Source organism: Solea solea, chromosome 12 (assembly GCF_958295425.1).
Source record: "Solea solea chromosome 12, fSolSol10.1, whole genome shotgun sequence".
NCBI classification, from domain to species: domain Eukaryota; kingdom Metazoa; phylum Chordata; class Actinopteri; order Pleuronectiformes; family Soleidae; genus Solea; species Solea solea.
The window spans coordinates 25,616,285-25,632,824 of record NC_081145.1 but is presented as its reverse complement, the minus strand read 5'-3'; the positions used below and the strand labels follow the sequence as shown (position 1 = coordinate 25,632,824).

At 42.5% G+C, this 16,540-nt stretch overlaps 1 protein-coding gene across 1 annotated transcript in view; it reads left to right on the top strand.

Annotated features, from left to right (window-relative positions):
• jph3b (junctophilin 3b) overlaps positions 1–9,542 on the top strand; it is a 38,892-nt gene extending 29,350 nt beyond the window's left edge. Inside the window, exons 4-6 of the mRNA XM_058644337.1 lie at positions 627–751; positions 2,151–3,127; positions 8,781–9,542. Of these exons, the coding sequence (XP_058500320.1) occupies positions 627–751; positions 2,151–3,127; positions 8,781–8,861 (1,183 nt within the window). The 3' untranslated portion in view covers positions 8,862–9,542. The remainder of the gene's footprint in view (positions 1–626; positions 752–2,150; positions 3,128–8,780) is intronic.
• The last annotated feature ends 6,998 nt before the right edge of the window (positions 9,543–16,540 follow it).

Below are 16,540 nucleotides of genomic sequence, written 5' to 3'. Positions count from 1 at the left end.
GAGGTCTGATTGTTTTATTGTGAATATTTTCTTCGTTTCTTTGCTCCATATAACAAAGAACAGGAATATTCGAGAGCACCATCATTTCAAGGTTTGACGAACAACATTTTATGGATCAAACGATTACTACATTAATGGAAAGATTAATCGATTATGAAAATAATCGTTAGTTGCAGCTCTATGTTGAAGAACATATCGCTCTTTTTCTTTGAGTTTATTCCACATCAGAACGAAAACAACTCAATGCATGGATGGAGAAATAAAAACGAGCGTAGACCGTGTTCAGATGATGGTTTTAAGTTGTTATATATCGCATGAATATTGAGTGTATATAAAAATGGTGTTCCTCAATAAATCCTGCTCTGTCTGCAAATACAATAACAAGGAATTAAATGTAGTCTCATTGTTCCAAAGGTCATTTCAACCACAGCATATTTTTAACAATGGCTCTCAATTCTTCTCTGCGCTTATCTCCCTCCTACCAAAAAAAATCATCACCACCGTCAGGATTCTGTGACTATTCTTTTCTCTCTCTCACTCTTTTTTAAAAAAAAATTCTTTATATTAACATTTGTATTAATAATGATAATTCTTTTTTGGTGTTTTTGTTTCCCTCTGTGTGTCAGGACGGCCCACGCTCAGGGTAAAGCGGAGGCAGCAATCGGAGCAGCTCAGAAAGCCCAGGAGGAGAGTCGCATGGCCAGGGTCATCGCCAAGCAGTTCTCCCCGTCCTTCCAACACCCGGGGAACGGTGAGCAGCAGCAGCATCACACAGCAGCAGCAGCAGCAGCAGCAGCAGCAGCAGCAGCCGCACACAGCAGCAGCAGCAGCAGCAGCAGCAGCAGCAGCAGCAGCCGTGCACGCCTACTTAAATCACAACACACGTGTGCCATATACCCACACGTAGAACATGTCACAGCTTAACTGACATATACACAAGAGCGTGTGTGTGTGTGTGTGTGTGTGTGTGTGTGTGGGTTGGTGATAAAGGTCAGTGCCAACCTCCCTCCAGCTCTGAGTTTCTGCCTTTGTCACTCACATTTGTACAACACTGTAGGTAGCCAACCCACACACACACACACACACACACACACACACTTCGTCGAACCCACTGAACCTTGAAAGCTATGGCATCGAATTTAAAGGGATAGTCCATGTTATTTAAGTGTGGTTATGTGAGGTACAGACTTTGACATGAGCTTCCCCCCCAGCATCAGTAATCAGCCTGAGACCAGCTTAAGTGTATATATATATATATATATATGTATATATATATATATATATATATATTAAGAATACATATCTGTCAGTTTTCCTCACTTTGCGTGGCTTTGTAAACCATTCACTCTCCTGCACCAAAGTCCATAGAGACAATCAGCCATTTTTACATCACACAGCACACAGGTGTCGTTGATCCACTGCTGCCTCCGTCAGTGAGTTCAAAATATCTTATTTTGTGATGTCTGTGTTTAAAATCACTTGTTGGAATTTACCTCAGTGACACAAAGTGACCACACGAGGCAGCAGTGTCCCCACTCGCTAAAAACGCTGATTTTGTCAATGGACATTGATGCGACAGTAGGAATGTAAAACTTGGCAAACGTCTGTTTCCAGGCAGAAAACGGTGGTGTAATTGTGTAACATATTTTTTAGATGTTGTCTTTTGTTCAGACGTTAAAATCTATACTTGTATAAGTGAGGACAAGTGTCAACGTCTTTGTCTTTGGCTCGACTACTGCCATGTCTTTATGAAGCTACTCATAATAATTTAGTCAAAGACGTGAAATTCGCATTATTAGCTTTGCTTATTTGAATTGAAATAGTGTAAATGAAAAAAGGTGATTTAATTTTATCTTTCACTTTATTCCAGAAGCAGCTGGCCCACACATATGTTTCAAAACCCTGGCTTGTGACTCAAGAGAACACTTTAGCACACTGGGTCTTTGTTTTGGTTCCTTGACTTTTAAATTCTGTGTTATATTATTATAGTTGTCCTGTGCCTAATTGCAGAAACAGAAACAATAGAAAGAAACTCATGCGTGTAATGTGTACTTTGCACTTGGGCGTCGTTTCATGGCTGCAAATGCTAAATGTTCTAACAGTGACACGTCATCTGCTTCATAGCCTCTTCACCTCACCCTTTCTTGCAGGTATGGAGGTGCAGCGTCCCAAACATCAGGTGTCCAGTGAAGTGGAGGGCGAGGGCCTGTCGAGTAGCGCCGGCACAGCCGATAGTCCTGATCTGTACGTGAAGAGCGCCGCCTCTGACGACCCCTCCAACGACGCCGCCACCCCTGACCTCAGCCCGCCTTCTTCCTCGCCTCCTCACACCCCGCCTGCTCCTGCCCGGACAGCCCAGCGGACCAAGAGTGCACGCTTCCACCGGCAAACCGCCGTGGACCACAGTGACAAGGGGAAGGACGGAGGAGAGAGGAGCGAGAAAGGCGGTGGAGGAGGGAAGACGGAGATCCAGGTGTTGATGGAGGGTGGGAACGCAGGGGCTGAAGGCAGCGGAGGAGGAGGGAAGGGGGAGTATGCACGGGCCAACAGCTGGGGCGAGGACAAGAAGAGGGGGACGCTGTCAAAGGGAGGAAGCGGGGTCAGTGGACGGGGAGCGAGTCGGACCAATGGACACAAACACAGCTCCTCCAATCACAAGTCGCGGGAGCACAGCTCGTCCAATCACAGACAGGTCAGAGGGGACAGGTGGACGGAGTCGACCTCGTCGGCCTCCTGGACGTCCGGGCACCGGGGCGCGCACGGCAGGGGGGGGCGGCTGCTGGAGCAGGACGAGGAGAAAATTAGCAACTACGAGATGGAGATGAAGCCTTTACAGCCCAGAGACTCCACTACCCACAAGCCCCATGGGCACGGGGAGGAGCGGCACGGGCACGGCGAGGGCCGCTCGCACACCGCGCAGCGGCAGAGACACAAGAACCGCGACGGGAGGGAAGGAAGAGAGGGGAAAGAGGGAGGGAAAGACTCGGGACACAAGCCTGACAGAGCGGGGGAGAAGATGGACTCGCGGCCTCTACGCCGGGACCTCACCCTCTCCCCCCCTCTGAAGTCCTCACCCATCACCCCTGAGCAGCAGGACCAAAGCCTCATGCAGGGTAAAGTCAGTACGGTAAGATGCATCGTGCACAAACACAACTCTGTCACACGACACAGTGGAAGGTTGATTTTAACAGACACTGGTTCTGCTCCCATTTGGTGGAAATGGGCTGATTCACTGTGGTAGAAAAGACATAATTTAAGTGAATAAAAACCAATTTAAGTTGATAAAAATGTGGTTTAACGACAAACCCACTTCCATTTATATATAGTTAAATAAAATAAGTCCGTCTTCGCTTGTTCATTGTAGTAGTTTGAGCGTCTGCGTGTTTTCTGTCATGTATTTGATTAAAAGGATTTGTTGTCCACTGTCATGAGGATACATGATATAACACAGTGTAATCCCACATATTATGATAATCTGGAGACAGTTTAACCTTTTGAAATAAAGGAAGATTTTTTTTTTTGGTGCTATGACCAAGCGAGGGGTGGGATTAAACTGTTGTAATACAATTTTTTGGCCACATTTAGCCTCTCCATGATGAACGGCCCCAACCCACACTAATCCTGCACGATAATGTGAACGCAGCATTAGCTGATGAAGCCACACACACACACACACACACACACACACACACACACACACACACACACTATCAACTATTAAAGGGGACAGTTTACCCAAAAATATGAATTTATACAGACGGAGGGCTGAGTGGAATTCCTGAGTCCTCTAAACCCTTTTGAAGTTTGAAGTTTGAAGGTTGACAACATCTTCAAACAACAACAAAACAAACTGAAAAGACATGAAAGGTTTTAAGCCATAATATCCACTTCAGCTTCCTCGTCAGAAAGAAGAGTTTTTTTTATAACTTTTAAAGAAGTGGTCACCATTTATTTCAGGTGTATTTCATTTTGCCTTTAACCTTGAAACACAAACTCCTGAATGTCACCCTCTGTACATCATGAGTGAACTGTCCCTTTAAATACAGTTCATGGGTCAGTTCACAACTTGCCTACAAGTGTAGGTTAGTTATTTAATTTAATTTTAAGTTAAGTTAAGTTAAGTTAAATGCAGAGAGTTACACTAACAGGACCAAGTGTCACTGGTGGGCACATAACAAAGAAAAGAATAAAGATATTTCTTAACTCAGGGGAAACAAAAACACGCCCCCTATTCTAGTAATACAAGGTGAAGTATTCCTTTAACCAAAGCCCCAAAAATTAGGTTTTGCCTCATCAAGACCAGGCTTTAGTCCCCATGAGGACTACTGTCACAAAAATGGACACACACCCTCTCTCTCTCTCACACACACACACACATACACAGTTTTTTCTTCTTAAGACACTGCATTGACTTCCATCCATTTGGACAAACTCAACCATCCATCCATCTTAAGTTAAGATAAGATAAGATAGTCCTTTATTTGTCCCGCAGACGGGAAATTTGCATTGTTACAGCAGCAAGACAGTAAAGATAAAGATAATAAGTAATAAACACGCATTACCAAAAAAGGAAATTACAATATACAAAGATGTTAACACTTAGTTAAATTAGTTAAAAATAGAATGTAGAATGTACTTTATAAACAGCAGAATATACACAGTATGGACTTGATATTTACAGTATAAATATGTATAGGTATATTGCACTGGGGGGCGCTGATGCTAATCTCAGCTAGAGACAAACAATATCTACTCTCACACTCACACATACGGTCAATTTAGATTGTCCAGTTTACCTAATCCCCTAATCTGCATGTGTTTGGACTGTGGGAGGAAACTGAAGAACCTGGAGACAACACACACACACACACACACACACACACACGGGGAGAACATGCAAACTCTGTGCAAAAAAGCCCAAACTGAACCAATTCTTTAGAAATTAGGGTCTGCATTTATTAGGACCAGGATTTGATCCTCATGAGGACTACTGTCAGACACACACACACACACACATATACAGGTTTTTCTTCTTAGGACACTGCATTGACTTCCATTCATTTGCACAAACTTAACCAATTCTTTATAAATTAGGTTCTGCTTTATTAGGACCAGGTTTTGATGTGGTTTTGGTCCTGATGTGCCAGAAAAGGTCCTGAAGAGATAACACAAATACACACACACACACACACACACAGAGGAGAGAGAACCTCCGTTGGTCCTCTGTGCACCTTAGTAACAGCAGATTGGCAAACTGGCCCCTCCCTCACTGACGGCCTCATATTGGTTAACCAGCGCTCTGTTGCTAGGGAACAGCTTATGCTAGGCTTCAACAGCGGCCAATCGGTAGGCTTGTGTCAGTGACAAGGAGGTGAGGGTGAGTGGAGGTGGGGGTGATTTTCTCTGTGTGTGTGTGTGTGCAGCCGCAGAGAAGCAAGTGAGAATTCTGTAAGACAGGTTCACAGCAAACACAGATACTATCACACTCTGATAAATATACACAGGGAGCGCTGCACACACACACACACACACACACACACACACACACACACACACACACACACACAATGACAGACATTTACTCTCTGACTGTGTCCAGTGTAGCGTTCACTTCACGACCAAAATAGAAGTGCAGCTCCGTGTCCACTCAAACAAATCGACGAGTCATCACGGAGCCACAGACATTAACCTCTGTGACCCCTGAGGGCTCATAATTAGGGGACGGACCCACGATAACAACAGGCTGCTTAAAGGTATAGTTCAGGATTTTTACACTGTGCGTCCCCAGCACCAAAAACACCTCAGACATGGACGCGTTTATACAGTTCTGGCACGGCTCGGCTCGACGATTCTACCTTTGTCTTTGCTTTTCCATAAGGGATAGTATCTGGTACCTGGTGAGGTTCCAACCAGCTGAGCCGATACTGAAATGTGATGTCTGTCGGTCACTGATTGTTCAGAGAGTGTCGTCGGTGTAAGAGTCATGAGCACGAGTTCTGACACAAGAGTCAAACAGGACAATGTCGAACTGTAGATCAGTTAAAAATACTTAAAAATCACTGAAAACATTATGTTAATGGTTTAAAACGTTTACGTTAATGAATGTCGAATATAACACGATAAGATAAGATAAGATAGTCCATTATTAGACAGAAAGTAGGGGGAGAGGGGATCAGGGTAAAAACCCTGCATATTTCTGCTTTAACAAAAATACTCACCATATAAAATATCTTCAGTCTATAAGTCTATAAGTTCTTAAGAACCATTAGACGACCTTTACAGAACATAAACTGAGGTTTTTGTTGCTTAGTAAAGCAGCCCCACTTCTTGCACCAAAGTCCATAGAGAAAATCTGCGATTTTACGTCACAGCACAGAGTCGTTGTTGCTGATCCTTGATTAGTGAGTTCAAATGTTTCCACATTAGTGTTTGAAATCCTTCGTTTGGATTTATCACATGAAACAAACTTAAATGAGGCAGCATTGGACCTGCAGCTGTGGTGTCCTCACAAGTTAAAAATGTTGTTTTTCTACATGGGGTTTGGTGCAGGAGAGTGAGCACTTTACAAACTTCCGTTTTCAGCATGAAAATGCTTCTCTAATGGTGAAATAAAGAGTCAAACATACTCTTAACATATCATACACTTCAGCAGGTGTAGATTGTCATAGGTTAGCCTTTTGTTAAGTGACTAAAATCTGTTTTTTTTTCTTTTTTTCCAACTGACAGACACATTTTCAACATGTTTTCATGTTTTCAGAGAGTGATAAACGATGTGCTCACCAACAAAATCCTAATTGTGAATAATTATACTCTTTTGGCACAAATGAAATAATCACACTGAAAATAATCCCATTATTCAGCCATCAACTGGTAATCAAGCAAACACTTGTCAACAAAGGCTGAAAAACCCAGCACACTAAACAGTAGAAATGTGTTAAGTAAGGGAAAAAGTGGGAAAGTGTGAAGCTGCATCACAAGAACAAAGAGTAGAAAAAGCAGATCATCCACCTGTGGTGGGGTAATCACTGTGACACAGATCTGAGATAAGCCTATCGCCAGGTTCATCAGCAGAAACCTCGTTAGCAGCCACTCTGGACACATTCATTTACCACAATGTTGCTCTAAAGCAGCTTAATATCAGTGTGTAGTGTTACTCCGAGTCCCATTTCACTCTCCCACCCCAGCTATTGTTAAGATTATTTTCGGCGTTTTAATTAAAAACATTCATCTACTGCGCCTGTTAAGACCAAAATACACGCCATGGTCTTTTTTTAAACGATAACGTGTGGTGAACACATTAGATTCCGTCTCACACACTCGTCCACAGTGAGTGGACAGGTGGCTCAGAACGACTGGCCTTCACCCACATGACCTGGGTTGTCAGCAAACATCTGCTGAAGTGTCACCGAGCAACACACTGACTCTGCACCAGCTCCGGGCTGCTGTTCCACTGCCGAGGTTGACCTCTGACCTCACTCTGTCAGAGGAGGGGGGGCCTCCCCGGGGGAGCAACACAGGATAGTTTCATTTTTTGATTCGTTACGAGAGGCAAACTTGCTCCTTCGGCCTTCTGTGTTGTCATCTCGGCTGCGTCGTTGTTTATTGTTTGTGTTTACACAAATAACCAATCATACAGTATATTTGTCCATGCACAGCCACGACCAAACCATTTAAATGTCCTCGTCCCAGTAAACAAGAACTAGCAGGAAATGAATGAATGAATTGACGTGGTGTACTTGTGAGCTAAAAACGTTGTTTTCTCAATGGACTTTGGTGCAGGAGAGTGAGCAAACTTCAGTTTTCAGCGTGTAAATGCTTCCCTCTTGCTCAATTTTCCTGTAGGTGGCGCTATATCCAATTCAGCTTTTTGGTATTGGTTGTTTTTGATCTCAGATGTCACAGAATTGACAAAAAACAAAATTTCTGTAGCTATAGTTGGTGCCATGTCGAGGGTTATTTTGTGATTTTCTTCCTTCCATTAACGTCAAAATATTTTCAGTACTTTTTAATGTTTTGTTGAACAACATGTTTACATATATATATATGTTTTCAGCTATTAATTTACCTATTAATTTACCTTATATACATACTGTATATACATTGTTTTTGAAGTTAACAGATGGTATGAGGTTATCTTTATTATCTTTAAGTTATTTTTTTGTTGTTGTAACTTCTAACAACGGCATATCAGACCAAAACCACTGTGATCATGATAGTGCATGAAGTCTGAGTTCTTCTGTTTTTATGTGCTCGTCTCCTGAACGCAGTTAACCATAAATTGTCCTTTAAACTGTTGTTTTAATGCAAACAAACAAACCTATACTCAACCACTGGTTGCTTTAAGGTTTCAAACTTGTGCAGAGGTTTCAAACTTGTGGCCCCCAAGTTATAATGAGTTATTTATGTATCATTTTGTATCATATTATCATATTGTATGAATTCTGTGGAATATCTTCAGAAAAAAGAACGTCATTGTAATGGACAATTATGATGGTAATTTTGCCCACCCTTACAAAAAAAAGCTTTTTCTAAAAAGTTTGCCCTTTTTTCACTTGCCCCGCCTCCTACTGACCAGACTAGATGCTCAGTGGACATTTTGAAACCCCTGCTTTAAAGGTTGATCTCCTCCCCGTTTTTTTTACTGTATTGATGGTTTGTTTAAAAGTTAAATAAGTGTCTGTGCCTATATTTGTATGTATTGTGTTAGTTATGCTGGTTTTATACTGTACGTGTGTCCTTATTATTGATACGCTCCTTCTCTCTCTCTCTCTCCCACGCAGGCCTACAGCTCTGTTCTGGTTGCCATGGTGATTCTGCTCAACATTGGAGTGGCTATTTTGTTTATTCACTTTTTTATTTAAAGACAACACTGGCTCCAGAGTCTATCTATATTACAGCAACTATACAAATTCATACGAGTATTAACGTCAAATCTGCTGCCCCTTCATGCTCCCGGTGTGCGGACTGCAACTGGCTCAATGAAGACCAGGAACAAAGAGGGCTTTTTTTTCTCCATCGTTTCTTTTTGGTCCAGTTGTTGTGAAAGTATAAAGTACCCAGAGCTGCGGACAAGGGCCGGGGGGGGGAGGCGAACCAGTCCAGGTAACTTTGGAAGAAGTGGACTCAAGTGAACTTCCTGTAGTTCACGTAGAGACTCAAGTGGGCTGATCGGTCTGCTTCCAGGACTGATGAGACAGACTTTTTCATCCCTAGAAGCGTAGTTTTCAAGAAAATTTGTAACTTTTAATTTATTTATTAACATTTTATCTCATGTACAATGTTTGATGGATATATTTATTTTGTGACCCTCTTTAACTACCCCCTCCCTCCCCACACCTATATAACTCCTGCCTTTTGGTTCCTCCACCTGCCCAGGTGCCTGCCCAGGCGATGTTACTAATGGTTTTCAAGGTCTAGTGGCACTTTTCCACCACACAGTCCCGGCACGGCTCGACTCGACACGTTTTCTTTCTCTTTTTTTTTGCTTTTCCATTAGCGACAGTATCTGTCGAGTATCTGTCGAATATATGCCGAATATTCGACGTATATGCCGAACTGTAGATCAGTTAAAAAATCCTGAAAACATGCGTTCATCTCCAACATTTTGCAAAGGAAGTGTCTAAAATCTCCCTTAGAACCCCCTTTAACCCTTAGAACACAGAGAATTTTGGCTGCTTTTATTTCCATGACTACGTTCAAACATACAGTATATACAGAGGTTGTAAGAATGTGCAACATAGAGTGTCTTATGTCCTTTTTTTTCAGCACAATCTGATGAAAAATATATTGAATTATTTTTTTTGCCAACTATACAAACACACCTGAGCAAAAAAGTACAATTGTTTTTTAAAATTGGACTGAATTTGTGAAATCTGATAATACGTCACAGTTCATGGTCACTTGGCTCGTTTTTATCAACAAAAAGAAAAGAAACACAGAGTAATTTTGTGACTTTGGCACAATTATTGCTACTTTATATCACAACTAAAAATGCAATATAAAAGGAGTCATAACTTTGACTCAACAACACATTAGAAGATGAACCCCCCCCCCCCCCCCCCCCACACACACACACATTTCTTAAAGCCTGAATATGTGACCTATAAACACACACACACAACCCCAGGATGTCCATATAAGGAGTTGTGTATTAATCCCACAGTAATTTACCAAGGGATAATTAACTGAGACTAATGATTCAGTACACTGTAAACAGCTGCTTTACAACTAACTAAGACGAAGCCACGGCAGTTTCATGCAGCCGTGCTTTGTGACTCCGCCCACATTGAGGAGCTACTATAGTAATGGAAAACCATACCAAACTGTGTAGAGTCGAGCCGTACCACGCCGTGCCGGGACTATGTAGTGAAAAAAAGCGTCACGTGTGTCTATGTTGCATGAGCTGCCAAGTGTGTGTGTGCTGTGTGGATACATGGTTACTTCACAGCTCTTCTGTCTTTGTGAGGACACTTTACACACATTACATAATCTCTTACCCAAAACCATGCAACACGAGGAATGGGCTAAATGTCCTCATGTTTTCAAAATGTCCTCATTGTCCATGTTCTTTAAGGCTAGTCCTCAAAAAAAAAGGGAAGGACAAGAACAACACACACACACATAAACACACATTGTGTCTTCTCTCTGCGTCTCGGTGACCTGTCCTCGCTCTGATGTCTCTTTTTCTTCATTTTTCTTCATCTGTGTTGCGTGAGCTGCTAAGTGAAGTGTGTGTGCTGCCTGGATACATGGCTGCTTCATGGCTCTCCTGTCTTTGCGAGGACACTCATTACATAATCTCTTACCCACACCTCAAAAAAATCACCCTGACATAAACCTAAACTGAGGAATGGTCAAAATGTCCTCATGTTTCCACATGTCCTCATTGGCCATGTTCCAAAAGGCTGGTCCTCATAAAGATAGAAGAACAAATACACACTGTAATGTTGTATCTTCTCTGTCCGTCTCTTTGACCTGTCCATGCTGGGGTTTTTCTTTGTGTGTGTTTACTCGTGAGTGAATGAGTGAGTGGACAGTGGACAATTCAGGATGTATGTAGAAAATGCTCGTAGGCTTCCCCCAGATTTTGAAGCCTAGATCTTTGCGATTTGATTTTAAACACGCCCCTATTGAAGGACACCAGCTGTCAATCACACTGGTGTCCCCTCCGTTTTCATCTGTTCTCCTTTAAATGTGAACATAATTTATAGAATCATCGAAGGCCGTTAACTCAGCAGGAAAATGCTTGTTGACACAAGAATGGGAGTTCTTTTTGTCGCCCCCCGGTGGCTGAACTGCGCCCCTACTTCCTCCACTTCACTTTTCACTTTTCACTTTTCAAACGGAGAAAGAATGTCCATTTTTTTTTTATGTACAGTCAATACGACAAGTGTGTGAAAGGGTTTTTTGTACAGAATGTGAGAGCGTTTGAACCTGCGACAACCTCTGATGTCTTTTCCATCAGTGTGTGTGTGTGTGTGTGTGTGTCCAAGTGGCCTTTCATGCTGTTCATGAACTTTGCGAGAGCATCTTGTGAGGACACAGTCACTGCTCATCCACATCTATCTAACCAGCATCAGCTGACAGCTGTGTGCTCTCTCTCTCTCTCTCTCTCTCTCAGTCGCTCCCTCCTACTCTTTCCCTCCTCCACACACACACACACACACACACACCAGTCAGAGGATGGAGCTTTACTCTGTGTTGGTGGTGGTTCGATGATGATCGTCCTTGGCAAAGACCTGCGCCCACTCTACCACTGGCAGCATCGCTTAGAAGGAAACGCCGCCTTCAGCGAAAGCGTGTGCAGCAACAAAAAAAAACCCCGTCAGTGTCTCTCACTGCTTCTCTCAAAACGTAACCCGAAGACGACGTCTTTTATACTTTACCTGCAATATGTTTGAGTCAAAATGAAAAAGAATAAGAAAAAGAAAAGCACTACTAGACGCCATCTGCCTTGCTTTTGTAGCGCCAGCTGATGAAACTACAACAATGCATGCATACTGTACGTACTGTAATATCTTAGTTGCGCGCTGAGTCTTGAGTGCAAAGACGACAAACTCCAGAAGCACATGAGACGTGTTGGGTTTTGATTGGAGCAGTGTTTGGAGGGAAGAACAGGACAAGAAGTCGAAAGAGTCAAACATTTCATGATGTCAGTTTGTAAGCTGCTGAGCTCAGGATCGAGGTTTTGGATTTACTGCCTTCATTCCTTAGGTTCTCCTCAACCTACCCAAGACCTGCCCCTCCCCCCACCCCGAGTTACAAATTCTACTACCACAAAGTTAACTTAAAGTAGACCAGAAGTTCTACAAGTGGTAGTCTGGTTGAATAAGGCACAAGGGACTTTCTTTCTTTCTTAAAAAAACCCCAAAACAACGTAAACAACTGTTGGCCCTTTTTTCTCCCTCTTGCTTTTTGTGACACGCCCAGACTTGGATACGGATATTTCATCACTCGACTGCACAGACTGAGACTAAACCATTCCATGGGTGAATGGAGGTGGAGAGGCTTTCCTTACAGCTGGGGTCATATTTTCCGTGTCTTGTGTCTTGTGCTGCTTTGTATTTCCACATGCACACAAGCATTAGTCTAACGTTCCATGTATGTCTCACATACTTGATCTCACATTTTATTCCAGAAGCGATGGTTTCTGTCCTGGATATCACCTTCTTTGGTGTTTCCTTGTATTCTTTTGCTGGGTTTCCATCAGGATACAGTTTGATTTGGTACAGTATGGCACGGTTTGGAACGGTAAAGCCCTGAAAACAGTTTCTTTACTTAGGTATGTGGGGTGTGCGCTGTGCCCGATGGCCATGTCAGTGAAGTACGAACAACGACAATGAAAGATGACAATGAATGACGCAATGAAATATGTCAATGAATGACGGCAACAAAAGCTAACAACGAACACTGACAACGAATGACGACGGAACGACAACAGTGAATGACGTCAACGGAACAACAACGAACAACGTCAATGAACACGACAGTGAAGACGTCGTTGTACGAAGACAACAAACGGCGAAAGTGAACGCTGACAACAAACGACGACAACGAACGCTGACAACGAACGCTGACAACAAACAATGACAACAAACAATGACAACGAACGCTGACAACAAACGACAACAACGAACGCTGACAACGAACGCTGACAACAAACAATGACAACGAACGCTGACAACAAACGGCGAAAGTGAACGCTGACAACAAACGACGACAACGAACGCTGACAACGAACGCTGACAACGAACGCTGACAACGAACGCTGACAACAAACGACAACAACGAACGCTGACAACAAACGATGACAACGTACGCTGACAACAAACGACGACAACGAAAGCTGACAACATACGATGACAACGAGTGCTGACAACAAACGACGACAACGAACTCTGACAACAAACGATGACAACGAACGCTGACAACAAACGACGACAACAAACAACGACAACGAACACTGACAACAAACAACAACGAACGCTGACAACAAACAACGACATCAAACAACGACAACGAACGCTGACAACAAATGACAACAACGAACGCTGACAACAAACGACAACAACAAACAACGTCAACGAACACTGACAACAAACGACAACAACGAACACTGACAGCGAAAGACGACAGCGAACACGTCAACGAACACGACAACGAACGACGTCATTGTACGAAGACAAACGACGACAACGAACGCTGACAACAAACAACAACGAACGCTGACAACAAACGACGACAATGAATGACGACAACAAACGCTGACAACAAACAACGACAAAGAACGCTGACAACGACTGCGACATAACAGACAAGATAGCTCTTTTTTCCCTGCCCAGTTTGTGGTCAGACCGTGTCGTACCATTTTACTCTGGTAGTCCAAGGGAAGGGTGTCAAAGAATGGACCTGTTGGGGCTAGTTATTTCTGCTAGTATTCTTAATGGAAGCACGGAATAAAAATGCGTACCGTACCAAACCGAGTTGTTCCACCCGGTGGAAACACAGCTAAAAGCCACGCTGTGTCGTACACGTGTGGGAACCAGCCGACTTCCTCACGGAATCTCAATCAAACTTCCATGGTCTCTGTCTTCTTCTGTGTCTCTTTTGACCAAAACCAGAGTGCGCCACCAACTGGACGGACAGTCCTCACAGACTGAAACGGTCGTCCATGAACCTTTGCGGACACGCGTATGCAGAAAGTATGACCCTGGCTTTACGACCTACATACAAACATACAGTAGACACAATTCTCTCAGAGAGCACAGACCTTCATCAAGGCTTCGACATTCCAGCACCTGAAATCTTTACCTTTTTGGATACAATGGATCCAGAAGACTTTCTGTATCTGTGTAGAACTTTACCTGCTTATACTTATTACTATCTTATATAAACATGACAAAAATCCATCCCGATGTTTTAAGATGTCGCTGAGATATACACGTCCGGACCATCTGTAATCTGGATCAGATTAAACTGATCGTAGAGAGTCTGAGCCTTCATGTGCAGAACAAATCTCGTTCATTATAAGAGAGAGGGGTTCCTTGTGGGTAGATCCTTACCAAATTTTAATGGGAACATACTTGGGTGATCACATGCCCATCACAAACAATTCAGATTAATCCATTTAAAACACGACAGGAAGGACAAACTCACAGATAAGTATGATTAAATGATAAAAACATAATCTTGGTGGAGGTAAAAATGACAATAATTAAGTTAATTATTGTATTTTCCTTGTTTAAATTGAGCGACAGAAACCTTCCAGCCCCCAAATTCTTCTTACCTACAGATTCTGCACAATACTTCACATTAGAGAAGAAATAAGCCCTTTGTTGAGGGAAAATCTGTTTTTTTTACCCTCAAGTGAAGACACTGAGTTTTTTCCTGTGTCTCTCAAACACATCTGACAAAGCCAGCCTCTGTGTTTGTTTGTGTGCACATGAATGTTCATCCAAGTGTGTGAACATGTGTGTGTGTGTGTGTGTGTGTGTGCGCGTCTTCCTCCTCCCACGTGATGGGATGGAGTGGCTGAGCCCGTTGCCATTGGTAACAACTTAAAGGGGGCATGGAGCGTGTGTGTGTGTGTGTGTGTCGCTGTTGTTCCTCCGCCCGACAGCATCTCTCAAAGTATGGAAAGGAAACTCTCAAACTCAGCAGCACTTTCACTGCATTATTTCAAGAGCTCACTCGTACGTGCCTGCAACCTGAGAGGCAGAACACTGTATTTTATTTATTTTCTGTCTATTTTTTTGTCGTTTTGGGTCCCAGAAAGAAACAGGTTTCAGAAACTCTGCTCTACGCCATCAGCCTGGTGACGATGCCCTGCACCATCCCGTTAGTCTGCAGCATGCAAACGCATGCCAAGCTATCTATGGTTTGATTCTCCTCTTTCTTTCTTTCTTTCTTTCTTTCTTTCTTTCTTTCTTTCTTTCTTTCTGTTTCCTGGAATTACTCTGTTTTTGTTTTTGAGTTGTGTGGAGAAAATAATGAAAGTGTTGGAAAGAAAATGACTCTCAGCTTCTGTCTCTTTACTTGCACTGCTCCTTTACTCTCTGTGTGTGTGTGTGTGCATGAGATGGAGTGGTAGTGGCCTGAGTGAGAGTGATGGAGGACGGTTACTATAGCAATATTAACTACATTTTCCCTCCACTTCCTCCACCATGTAAAGATTTGGGGCGTGGTTTGCAGTTGGGGGCGTGGCTAACATCTCAGAGACCTTAATGTTCTTAATGAGAGGGAGCACAGGGGAGGGAGGGAGAGCCAGGGCTGATGATGATGATGGTGGTGGAGGAGGAAGCATGTGACAGAAGGTCGTGTAGACGGAAAAAACAAGATTAGAGAGCGAGCGAGACAATAAATTAAAATAAATTAAATTCGTCCTCCGTGAGCAGACATGATGAGGTGTCAACAAGGATGCAACAGCACAGCCATCAGCAAGTTTACTGTTGCATCAGCGTCACAAACTCTAGTATGGTTACATGCCGCCATCTTCTGGTCACAGCTGGGAACTGCAACTAAAAGTAGGATTTTTTCCATGTATTATTATGTATATACAGTATATATATATATATGTATATATATATATATACACATATATACGTATATCTGTATATATATATATATATATATAAACATATATATGTATATGTATGTATATATGTATATATATAATATGTAAGCAAGTGTTACTTAGAGGATAATCAATAGGGGATAATTATAATAATATTGTAATATGCATGTTTAAAGAGCCACTTCACCCAAAAAATAGACCTTTTTTTAACTTATATCCAGAGATAAATGTGCTATTTGATCATCAGACAGTAGATCAGAATGATTTTAAGTTTACTAATTTATTAATGTTCTTCTCTTCTTCAGCCAAGATCCTACAATAATTTGTTTTTTCCTTGAAATTATTTGACAGTAAATTGTTAAATTAGAGAGCAATGTATTTAAAATGACACAATAAGGTAAGATCATGTTCATTTAGGTTCAAATATGGACCTTTACATTTCATATCATGGTGATATTAATGGATGAA